The following is a 12,981-nucleotide window of genomic DNA, read 5'->3' on the forward strand; positions in this document are numbered from 1 at the left end:
TTAGGATACAAATCAACATACAATTTAAATTTGAATGCTATTTGCAACTAGGGTTTCCCAAATTAAGGTTTTGGCAAGTTTTGACAGATTAGTCATTAAACTTATGAATTGATATCTCTATACTTACCTCACTTTCCAAAAAGATTTGGGACTATGAACAAGACTTCTTTTCAAAATATCCTATTATAAGAAAGTATAATTGACCCAAACCACAGAAAATAGTCTAAGTGGAGGCAAGAGTAGTGAGCTGAGACCCTGTGGGCTTAGATCCACACCCTAGCTCAGCCACAGTGGTACTCTTGCCTTATCTCTGCTGCTCTGGGTGTAACACCAAGAGCTGGACAAGATGATATCTGCCATCCTACGCTTGCCACAAGTCAACTGCCAGTTCATACAACGATGGCATCATGTGTATTTAAGCTTCAAATAACTAGCACTATTAGAATATTTATAATATATAATTTTCAAGCTTTTAATCTTAGAAACTTCCTATCATATATGGTATTGAGATTTAAAAATCAATTCTCAATTTAGTAAATATATATATCATATAAATATATATATATAAATATATATATATTTATATTAAGGTAGAGATTTATCATTTTTCAAATTTGTGGAAATAAGGTCCAGAAAAATGAAAAATCAGTACAATTTATTTTAAAAAACTACTTTAGGCCACGTAACACTTGTACTTCCTGGTAGCTATTCAATAGCATTTATCCATTTGGAAGTATTTTATGTTTAGTCATACACTTACAATTAAATGATTGCCAGCTGGCTTGCCAAAAACATGAGATCCTTCAAGAAGAAAAGGGATAACAACCAGAACTACTTAAGTACTTTTGTAAGATTAACAAACTCTGCCATTTATAAGTAAACTAAATGTCCTACCTGAGATGCGTTGCTTTGAAAAGGTAGCATGTCATCCTATTGGTGAAATGCCTTGAAATGAAATGTGGATAGATTTTAAAAAAATATAAAATAAGCAGACAGCTTTGGAGGCAGAAAAATACATCCATGTAGAAAACATGAGAATATAAGTAAGCATATAAGGGAGAGGGGCTTACCCTAGTAAACTAAATGTGGCTATAATGGGAATAACAGGAAATACATTCTTTAAAGGCTCATGATCAGTTGTTTGTAACAGAAATCAGGAAAGGGGTATTTATTGCAGTCTCTCAGGTGTCTTGGAACGTCTTTGTGTTAGAGAAAAGGCTGTAGGCTGAGCTTCTAAGACCCTCCCAGAATACCACCACAGAAGAGGACCACTGCAACTGCCACCTCTGTTTCTATCTGGAAGATGGAGAATCAAGAGGTCACTGTCCCAGATGGACCAGAGCTAAAAAGAAATGCATGCCCTGCCACCCAGCATCTGCGTTTCGTTAGAATATTCACAGCACACTCATTATAGCCCAAAATAGAAACTACTCAATTGACATAAAAAATTGTGTTATAGTCACACAACTATATAGCAAGGAGAATAAACAACCAATCTGCAAACGATAATACAGAAGAATCTTACAAACATCATTCAGGAAAAAAGTCAGACACAAGGAGTATATACTATACAATTCCATTTATATAACATACAAAGACAGTCAAAATTAATCTATGGAGTATTTTATAGACTCCCATAAAAAAATTTTAAGTCACCGCCTCAACTATGGATCTAGGCCCTCACTGTCCTAGCCCCAGTCCACACCAGCAAATTGATGTCTGTACACTGCTCAGACTTCGATTAATCTGAGGACCAAGCTGGGGCTCTACTCTCCGGAAAGATCTTCATCCCCAGCTTACCTGTGGAATGACAGAGACAGAAGAGCCTGCATCTCAACTTGACCTTCCTAATCTGCAAAGCAGTAATTTGAAGGAGGCCAGTCTAAATAAATTTTTCAAATTTGAGGGTCTAAGAGGTATAGCTGCAAGTCTGAAATATGCCAGTTTCCAGAGCGAGGCACAGGACAGGGGGCTGGGATGGAGTTGTGGGATCAGTGTGCCAATCAGCCTCCCTTTATCACCCACTAGCTGATGTCCTTGGTGTTTGCCTCTTTAGTTTAATCCTGCCTCATCTGTTAACAGCTTGCTGCTGTAGCCTCCCCAGGGACTATATTTTATCATTTAGATTTTATTGTGAATGAGTTCAAATAAACAGCAAGACGAGGAAGAATGGAAAAGTCATGACAAGAGACCAAAGTATGCCTGTCTCTCTCTCTCTCTCTCTCTTTGTACTTTTTTTTCCCTTGCGCAATATTTCAAACATATAAAAAAATGGTAAAAAAAAATATATACCCGTCACCCAACTGTACCATATTTAAACATCTTACTATGTTTGATTCTGATCTTTTTTTTTAAAAAGAAACAGAACACCATGGTATAGTTATTTCTCCACTTCATTCTCCTTCCCCTGCAAAGGTAACAACCATATTACATTTGTTATATATCACCCCACGCCTTTTTTATGCTGCATATGTTTGTAACCCCAAATGAAACAGAATATTATTTTCAAATAATATAAACTGTATCATACTCTACATTTCAGTCTGCAATTTGCTTTCTTTTTTCACTTAACACTACAATTTTGAATTTAATCCATGTTGGTATGTATGGTTTTATTTCATTTATTTTTAACTGCTTTATAGTATGTCACTGTATGGTAGTACTACAATGTATCTTCTCCTTGTGTTGGAAATTTGGGTTGTTCCCTTTTTGTTATTAGAAACAATGCTGCAACAGACATGCACTTCCCTTGCTTGAATTTCCTAGAGCCAAAGCTAGCCAATTCCTGGGATCTTGTTAAAATGCAAATTCTGATTCAGGAAGTCTGGGTGGGGCCTGAGATTCTGGACTTCTAATAAGCTCCCAAGTGATGCTGATGCTTTAGGTATAAAGACTATCCACTGGGGTGCCTGGTGATGCAGTCGGTTAAACTTCCAACTCTTAGTTTTGGCTCAGGTCCTGATCTCGGGATTATGAGATCAAGCCCCGCTTCATGCTTAAGACTCTCTCTCCTTCTCCCCTCCCTGTGCTTGTGCTCTCCCCCTACTCTCTCAAATAAATAAATAAATCTAAAAGAAAAAAAATAGAGGGTACCTTCTGAGTAGGGTATGTATTGAGAAGTGGAATGGTTGGCTTAAAAGTAGAGGTATCTTCAAATTCATTCCATTTTTCCAAATTCCTCTCCATAGTGGTTCTACCTTACACCCCTTCTGCGTATGACAGTTCCCTTTGCTCTACATTTTCCCTAACACTTGGTATTATAGGAATATAAGTTGTTTGGATGATTAAATAGTTTTTCTACATACTGGATTGTAGTATATTATATCAAACAGATTTTCTGATTTTGAAACAGCCTTTCACTGCTGAGGGGAGTACCTTACTTGAATTTGCTGAATTTGATAAGTTATTATTAAGGATTTTTAACTCTAGGTTAACAAGTGAAATCAGCCTATAATTTTGTTTTCTTGTACTCTACCAGTCTGATTGTGGTATCAAGATTACATTAAACTCATAAAGTGAGTGTTTCTTTTTACATTCTCTCAAACAGTGTATGTTAGAAAGTATCTGTGTTACTTTGTTTGTTTTGAGAGATTACAGTGTTTTGGGGGAAAGAATGACTTTTAATTAGCAACTCAATTTCTTAAAAAATTTTTTTTTGAAGATTTTATTTATTTATTTGACAGAGAGAGCGAGAGAGCACAAGCAGAGGGAGCAGCAGAGGGGGAGGGAGAAGCAGACTCCCTGCTAAGCACGGAGCCCAACATGGGGCTCGATCCCAGGACCCCAGGATCATGACCTGAGTTGAAGGCAGATGCTTAACCAACTGAGCCACCCAGGTGCCCCAACAACTCAATTTCTTGAATGGTTATTTGGTTTTAAAAGATTTTTTATTTTGGGGGGGCGCAATAAGTACAATTCATTTCTATTTATAAACTCAAACCAGGCTGACAAATTTCTGCTTCAACATAGGTCCCAGTGTTAGTGAATGGCTGCAGCTAGGCGGGGCATGAGAATAAGCATCTGTATCACAGAATTTTCTGGTTAAAATGACCTCAAAGTTCATCCTGTCCAACTTTCCACTCAGTTCAGGAATTGTCTCGTCAATATCCTACACTAATGGTAGTATTAGCCTCGAATGAAAGGCACGTGGTGGTGGTTACAGTCTTCACCTACAAATGTTTCCCTTAAATACTCCTTTATTCTGTTCATTTGCTTACCAAAATATCACTTCATAATTAGTTGAGAGCTTGATTACAGTGCAGCACAAATCTGAATAGATTTTCTGTATATACCCAAGAGATAGAGATGTATGCAAGGACACAAGGAGAGAGTGAATCTGACCAGTCAGCTAAGAATTACACATGTCTAGACTATACTCATTAACTACCCCCCCCCAAACACACACACAGGGAAGGAAAAGAAGAGCAGACCTCAAGTAACATTCCCCAGGCAGCTTGCAGATGGCTTCAGGAAACCTGAAGGAAACCCTAGGAGAGTGAAAAAATGTTTCCGAAGTGTGCAAGGTGGATTGAAAGCATATATCATGGTGTGGTGGGAGGCAGGGAGGGGAGTGGCAGGAGATGAGGCCAGAAAGAAGAAAGCGGACCTCGGGAAATTGTGAAAACTCTGTCAGTCTAAAGCCGGGGAGTGGCATGGTCAGACGTTCATTTGCAAATCTCCCTCCGGAAAGGGTGCCACAGACTGGCAGTGGGCACATGGAGATTGAACAAGCATCTTAGTGAAGATTCCTGCAGTGCCCAAACTGTCCTATTCTCATCTCTGAAGCCTTAGACTTCAGGTGTCTTTAGGTGAGACTCTAAATACTAGCTTTTTTCATTTTTTCAATATCTGTATTAGGTTTAACCCAGTAAAAACTGAATGAATTATTTTAGACCAAGGGGAGAGGATAGCCTAAATTAAAGAAAAGTCAGATACCCAAAAATATAGAAGGAACTATTAAGTTGGAGTTACGCTGGGGAATGTAAATGGGGCAAAATGAGTAGTTTTTACTTTTCCCCCTTCTGGTTCTACCCCGTCATTTGTTTAAATCCATGAGCATATATTACATTTTTTATATAAAAATAGTTAATAAATTAAAGTAAGGCATTTTTATTCAATTGAAGTACATATATAATTAACTGGGTGTCCAAGTTGTGGAAGGTGACTCATTTTTAAGAGCAGTTTGCAAACAAGGGGTGAATATCCTTAAAGATTCTGTTCTTTAAACATACAAATATCACCCTTTGTAATACAGCAAAGGCAAGTTTATGACTATTCCAAAATGAGTTATCAAAATTCAGATTCATTGGGTTAAAAATTGGTAAATTTATGGCAAGAAAAATGGATGACGTATTGCTGGTTTTCTTCTAGGTTGATCTTTAATCTTATGATTGTGTGGAAACGACGAGCCTTCCATTAAAGGTTAGTGCTCAGACAAAGTGCGAGGAGAGGCTGGGGAGAGGGGAGGTGAGCCTGAAAAAAGAAACAGTACCATACCCTATACATTTTAGCGACTCTATCATTCTGAGCAAAGAAAATGATCTTTCTCAACCCAAATGAATTTTATCCTAGGCAAGATAGAAAAAAACTAAACACCTAAAAATCTAGTTTTAATCTTATTCCTGTGCAGCAATACCCGGTATTAAAAGCAGTATTTGCCTCAATCATCAGTGCTTGCTTGTGGTTTTTGTTTGATTTCTTATCCAGGGACTGTGAATTTTCTACATCATTTCTACATCACTAGGTGGTAGCCTTGTAAGCTTAGGGCCAGTTGACTAGAATTTATGTTCCCAGAGAAGTGGCACAGTCTAGTGCTTACCACAAACCCAAGAACCAAGCTGCCTGAGGTTAAGGCCAGGCTTTACTACTAACTAGCTTTGTGAACTTGGACAAATAGCCACTTTCTGCCTCTCAATTTCCCATCAATGAAATGGAGACACTAGAATCTAATGGGGAGGGAGCCGGGAGAATTAAACAGCTTACTTTTTGTAAAGTGCTTAAAACCTTGCCTGGCATGCACAGTAAGCTTCCTGGAAGTATTAACTGTTTTCATACAGCCAAAGAAAACCCTTCGCCAGATTTAGAATCTCCTTAGTGCAGAGTCAGCATGCAGCCACAGGACTGACCTGATGGCTACAACCAAACCATTGCCTCTTGAATACATACTTGTTATGGACTGAATGTTTGTGTCTTCTCAAAATTCACGTTGAAACCCTAATCCGCAGTGTGAGGCTTTTAGGAGGTAAGGCCTTTGGGAAGTGGTTAGATCATGAAGATAGAGCTCTCATGAATGGGATTAGTGCCCTTGGGAAAGAGACCACAGATAGCTCCTTTGCTCTTCTGTCATGTGAGGACACAGGGAATAGACTACTGTCTATGAAGCAGGAAGCAGATTCCTAACCAGACACAGATTCTGCCAGAACCTTGGTCTTGAACTTTCCAGCCTCCATAACTATGAAACATAAATTTCTGTTGTTTATAAGCCACCCAGTCTATGGTATTCTGTTATAGCAGCCCAGATGGCCTAAGACAAAACTCAAGGATCGCATTTACCAATATTGGAAACCTCTAGACAAATCTCGGGAATTCAAAACTTCTGAGAGATCCATAAGAGTATTCTAACACATGCTTCCAGGTTCTTTCATCAGAACAGCCTAAATTTGGGTTAAAAAATATATAATGGTACTTCACTGGATAATTTATTTCATTCAGTCAGGCCACTCTTAGCTAAACCTCTGGTCAGAATGGCTGTGGCCTAGAGCAGTGAAAGAATCAGTCACAAAGGTGCCTTTGATCTATTTTAACTTCTCGGGGGCTCCTGAAACCTCGGATCAATTATTTCCAAGGACTGTGTTGTGCCTCCTGAGATACTCCATGGCATGTTTAAAATGATTATTAAGTTCTCTAAGCTAAGCTAAACTTCACCTCTCTATTCTTTTGCTTTTTGGGATTACACAAAGTAGTCATTTGTATACATGATAGTACTTAGAATATTTAAAGTCAGTTAAAGCAGATTCTCCTAGGGATTACGTACTTGAATCAATTTATAAGGCAAAACTTTCTTATAACCAAATTTACTCATGAAAATCTTTTAAGTTGCTCACAAAGTAAAATCCTCTTAAAGCTGATTTTACCTCCTGCACAAAAATCATTCTTTTGGCTGGTCTATAAATGAAATGGTTGGCTAGCAGTTAGGAGCCAGATCCTATGAAAAATACTTACCCTTATTCATTTGGCATAAATGCATATCATTGAAATTATCCATGTGATGTAACACTATGAAATATTTTAGTGTTTTCCACTAAAAAAAAAACAACCCAAAACACTCACTTATCTTTATCACACCAGGCATTGTGCAAGGGTGGGGACTTGTCCCATATTCCTCACAAATAAATACGGAAAAAGACAATTTTTTAACTGAATGGGGAAGCCAGTCCTAAGACAAAACTGAGTTTTAAGCAGAAGATTAAGGAGAATAAAGTATAACATGAAATGATATTCTTCAGAGGAAAATAATCAGATATGGCACAAACAAGTCTACTGCTGAATCTTGAAAAATGAGTTCACAAAGTGTCATTTTCCAACTAACTCCTAATGTTATTCATGAAAATTTGACTCATCACTGAAGAAACAATGGTTTGCAGTAAATTCCCAGAGCATTTATTTTTTAGGATTAATTTCCAGGAAACTCCAAATAATTGCCATTTGTTTAGCAAAATATAGTTTTTCACTAGGACTAATTACAAAGCTCTTCAAATGGACTGTTCAATGAACCCTTCTAAGATACGTACTTCTAAGGAAATAAGTCATTCTAGAAACAGAAACTAGACTTATTTAATCCTTCAGTTGTATATAAAAATATTTTATAATTGTCATAAAGCAAGAGTGACAAATATCCCCAGCAGCAACGATAATTGGATCTTTCCAGGAGAGCAATGGCAGGCAAGTATATCAAGGCTTCCCACATATCCTTTGCCATCTGAAAAGAGGTGAATTTTGTTAAAATAAAGATCAAAGTATTTATTTGGTGAGGAAATGAGCTCATTAATGATCAAAGCTTAACGGATATTGAAGAAAATAGAAAAAAGGCATTCCCATACCTTCCAGATCTGGTCTGGGTAGGAAGGGTTCAAGTTTGCTGGTGTGTGCATGGAACTATATGTTTTTTTGTTTTTGTTTTTTTAAAGGTAGTTGTGAAGGTACTACCTTCTGTCCAAGTTGATTCCTCCATCACTGAAGCCAAACTACAGTAGTTTTGCCCAAATTTGGCAATTTGAAGTGCAGCAAATATTGTAGAAAAGCACTGAATCTTAAAATCTTAACTAGCTGCCATTTACTTCCGGACCCTGAACAACCATCAAACTTCATTCCCTTATCAACTTTAAGGGACAGGAAAGGGATCAAATAACTGGAAACTTAGAAAAGCACTGTGTGAACTATAAAACACTACACAGGTAAGAAGTGTAAAGGACTACAATGATTTAGACAATTCAGAGAAAAAATGTAGTGAGAACCTTTTATTTTGACAAAACAAACTTTTACAAATTATACACTCTATAAACTCCCAAGGTTTCACTCATTTAAAAAATAAGAGACAAGGTATCCTGGACTCCCAAGATTTCAGTCATGAATAAAATAGTACCAGATTTTCAAGTTATATAAACTAGCTGCATTTTACATACCATAAAAGTGAAGAGAATTGTGACCAAACATTCACCAGTTTCAAGTGTACCTATAAGAAACACATGGACATACTTGGGTTGTCTACCCCACACAGTTTCGTATCAACAAACATATAAGTAATTGACATATATATTTCCATTAATGGCAGACACAACTCCACAAAATCAAATTACACATATCATTTGCTTTTAATAATCTCAATTTGGAAACTCTACATTCCTCTTTATTTTTCAGTTTAAGTAGCTGAAAATGCTATACTTATTGCACACAAGCACATCATGACAAGGAATGCTAGAAGTAGTTTCCCTCAGGAATGATTTGATTTTGAAAATTTAAAGTTAGATTTTATTGGAAAAGTTAAAATCTTTAGTGTGAAAAGCAGATTAAATGAAGTATTGACTCAATCTTGAAGATACAGTAAATTACAGATTTTGTGCAATTAGTTACTAATATGTGTATTAGTGCACTGTGTATTAGTTACTAATATACACGGTTTGAGATTAATATTGACTTCAGTAGAACATTTAGATGGTTCTGAAGTATCTACTTTTTATAGTTCACTTTAGCTTTATATGTCAATGAAATGTAAGATTCCTCAGCGGGAAGTTATAGAGCTTGTTCTGCACTAGATATAGGAAATGTGCACATGATTCCAAACAAATGACTGCTTTTCACCTTCAAGGAATCTCTATTTATACAAAATTAGACTGTTTTTACCCATATGTATGGATAAAAGTGCTTCTCATATATACATAACCCTAAAACAAAAAGGCACACAACGGATAATAGTTTATATATTTTATGTGAATATTTCTGATATGTCTTTAAACAAATTCAATTGCTATCTAGAAAGGTGTGACAAACTTGGTACAAATTTCTCCGACTTGGGAAAGTAAAGATCTAAGAACTCTCTAAAACTGCAGTTCTGTGCCATTTATATACTGGTTCATTCACTCTGTAACCTGTTAACTCACTCCTTAACCTCTGTGGGCTGCAGGAACTTATGTTTCAGCAGTTAGGAGACCAAAAAGACTAAGGGAGAGGGACTTGTTAGAATTAATCTCCCACAAAGTTGTTCTGAATCTTGTTACAAATTGATTTAATATGCTTGTGAGTTAAATTCTATAATAATTATATAGATGTTTACCCTAACAAATTTGAATGAAATGTAATTAAGAACTACACTTAACTCTGTAATCTTAATGAAAGGTATTTTTCACTTATATACAAAAGAATTCAATAGCCAGCAGCATTTAAATAAAGAAATAGTCCATGTCTTCTCTTTTCCCTTTTATAAAGTGCTATTTTTTACTGGGTAGATTTACTCTCCAGCTTTTCAATAACTTCACTGTACGTCTCTAACAAAAAGGAAACTGGAAAATTGAAAGTCTTTAGTATTATAAACATTTGCAAACATTGCTACAAAGCACAGACTATGAGTGTGCTTTATTACTAAAATAAAAAGTGTACCTTATGTGAGAATCATTGATTTAATAATTACTTCGCAGAAGCATAGGCTCTCTAACATTTATGCCAATTTTTGCTAGTCATCTAAATCAGAAACAGCTTCTGTAGGCAATTCACATCTAAGTACCACTAAATAGGGTCATGTCAAATAGAACAATGGTTATATGATCCCTAGAATTAAAACTCTGGCAAATTTAGACTTTTAGAATAGCAAAACAAATGAGTGAGAATTGGAACCAAAGGCAATGTTTTACTTAAAAGTACCATAGGTTAAGTGTTCTCTTTAAATAAAAATTTGTGTAGTTATTAATAATGTACCTTAACACTGAGTGCAGTGATACTAGAGATAGTTAAGAGGAAACCACACTATAGATTACCTCAAAAATGAATGTTGCCTATTTCTTTAGTTCAGTGATTAAAGTTGAAATTGCTTTTTAAAAAAATAGTTGAGCACTACTTACAATACAAACAGGATACCATTTTTATTCACATTATTCTCTAAATAATATTTTCACTTTTCAACTTTGAACTGACCTTCAGTAGTATTTTAAAAGGTAAATGCAGTTAGTAAAAAACAAAAAACCAGGGCAGTGTGTAGTTTTGTTCACACTTAACAATTTCATTACAACTTGCATTTCTTGTTGCTCTTGGAAGAGTAACCACTTTTAAAAACAAACATAAAAGTGCAATATTCCTTATTTTGCATGGCATCCAACCCTCAATCATCAATTCTGTACACCCAATTTAAATACATTTCCAGTCCTCAGAAACAGGGACTCCAGGGCAGAGGGGTGGCATAAGGAAAAGAGGCCTAGGGGGAAGGTTTGATGAAATCAATTGGAAACCTACTTCACCCAGAATGCAGGAGGAATTCCTCCCACCCATTCCAACTCCCCAAGCAAGAATGCAGAACTTAGCCTCTTCTCTGGTCTCACTTCCTTGCCTGCACTATGTATTCTATTCCTGAAGACCAATAAACCTAGAATTTTCTAAAACAAATTATTGTTACCCAAATACATTGGACTTCGGCCTCAGTTTGAATGAGGATGAGTGGCCTTTAAGAGCCCGATCCTCCTCTTCCTCCTCCCCCTCCTCCAGGGGCTGCTCCGGGTCTCTGAAAGAGGGTGTAGTGTGGATGATCTGGGTCCTGAAGCGGATTTTGTTGAGTCGGGGTTTTATTCGTCCACTAGAGCTGCCAGGGGCCTTGCGACCTGGATCCTTTGCTTTGCCTCCAGCCCACCCCTCAGTCAAGTGGTGGTGGTGGTGGTGGTGGTGATGATCCCCTCCATCCTCCAGGACATGCGAGAGTTTGTAGGTGATGAGGTGCGAAGGGAGCACCTTTGAAAGCCTCCAGCGCCCACCCCCGCTGCCGGTGGCACTCTCTCCATCTTCCTCATCCAGAGCTCCCACCAGGTTCTTGATTTCCTCCGCGATGCTCTGACTCAGGTACTGAGAGGCCTTTTTCCCACTGTAGTCCCTGATGTCCACGTCTGCGTCGTAAGCCCCCACTAGCAACTTCACCACCTCCACGTGCCCGTGCATGGCAGCTAAGTGCAGGGCAGTGTAGCCTCCGCTCGTCCTGGCGTTGATGTTCACTGGCAGCTGGTGTTTGTTAGCGAAGTTGACCAGCATGGCCAGGAGCTCCTGCCTGCCGTGCTTTGCGGCCCAGTGCAGGCAGGTGAAGCCGGTGATGAAGTCTCGCTTGGCGACCAGGCCGGGCTCGCAGATGAGCAACCCTTCCAGGCTGTCCCACTTGCCGTCAGAGGCTGAGAGCATCCAGGCGTGTTCCAGAGGGTCCAGCGTCACCGAACCCCCACCGCTGCTCTCCTCCTCCGCCGACGACGAAGCCACTGATGCGCTGTCTGAGTCGCCCCCGCCTTTGCCGCGTACTCCCCCAGAGGAGCTTCCCGGGCTGCTCCCCCCGGGACAAGCGCTTCTCTTCAGCTGCGGGGAGCTGCCCATCACAAGGTCCCGGAGGTTCTGGCGGGTAGACCTTGGAGTGGTCACCGCCCCGGGGGAGCTGCCCGAGTCCATCTCCCCGCAGCCGTGGGGAGGGGGCGCTAGGTCCTCGCTGGGCCCGGGGACCTGTCCCCGGGGGGTAGGCTGCACGTCTCGCCGCGAGTTTTTCCTCCGGGCCCCGCCGTTCAGGGGCGGCCCGTTCTGGCTTTCGCCGGCCGGGCTTAGCTGCCCAAGCGCTGCGGCCGGGCGCTCCCCATCGGTAGGCTCGCAACCCGGACTCGGGGACGCCTCGGGGGACGCCGCCTCTGGGCACAGGCCGCTGTCCCAGGTCTCGAGCAGGCCGTCGGGCGCCCCCGGGCCGCAGCTGCTGGACTCGGGCTCTTCAGTCACCGAGATGCTGGGCGGGTCCCGCGGGGGCACGGCTTCGGACGGCGGGGCCCCCTCCAAGAACCTCTTTTTAAGGTGCACGTACTTAGAACCGTCGGCAGTGTCGGTGCGCACCGTGGCCACAGCATTGACCAGCTCCTTGAAAAGGGCGCGGGCGCGGGTGCGCTGCTCGGGCTCGCCGCCCAGGGCACCCCTGAAGTGCTGCACCAGCTCGGCGTGCCGGGCCCGACCCCCGCGCTCCGAGAGGAAGCGCAGCACGGCTTCGGGGCTGAGCTCCGCCGGCCCCGCCATCCTTAGCCACGCTGCTCGTCTGGCGGCGGGCGGCTCAACCGGGCCCCATCTCGGCCGGCTTCAAAACGCTGGCTTCTGACCGACGTAGAGCTGAATCGGCTGGCTCCTCAGGACCCGCGCCTGGGCGTCCGCGGCAGGAGACGCCGCCACCGCCTTACTGAGGCCGCGCCCCGAGCGAACACGCCCCCGCCGCCC

General features: G+C 40.5%; 1 protein-coding gene across 1 annotated transcript; it reads right to left on the reverse strand.

The window, feature by feature from the left end:
- Positions 1–8,584: 8,584 nt before the first annotated feature.
- Positions 8,585–12,972, reverse strand: SOWAHC (sosondowah ankyrin repeat domain family member C). Its single transcript, XM_034658902.1, has one exon. The coding sequence runs from the start codon at positions 12,784–12,786 to the stop codon at positions 11,155–11,157; it is 1,632 nt and encodes a 543-aa protein (XP_034514793.1). The 5' UTR covers positions 12,787–12,972; the 3' UTR covers positions 8,585–11,154.
- Positions 12,973–12,981: the final 9 nt, after the last annotated feature.

The sequence above is a fragment of the Ailuropoda melanoleuca genome, chromosome 4 (assembly GCF_002007445.2).
Source record: "Ailuropoda melanoleuca isolate Jingjing chromosome 4, ASM200744v2, whole genome shotgun sequence".
Classification (NCBI taxonomy): domain Eukaryota; kingdom Metazoa; phylum Chordata; class Mammalia; order Carnivora; family Ursidae; genus Ailuropoda; species Ailuropoda melanoleuca.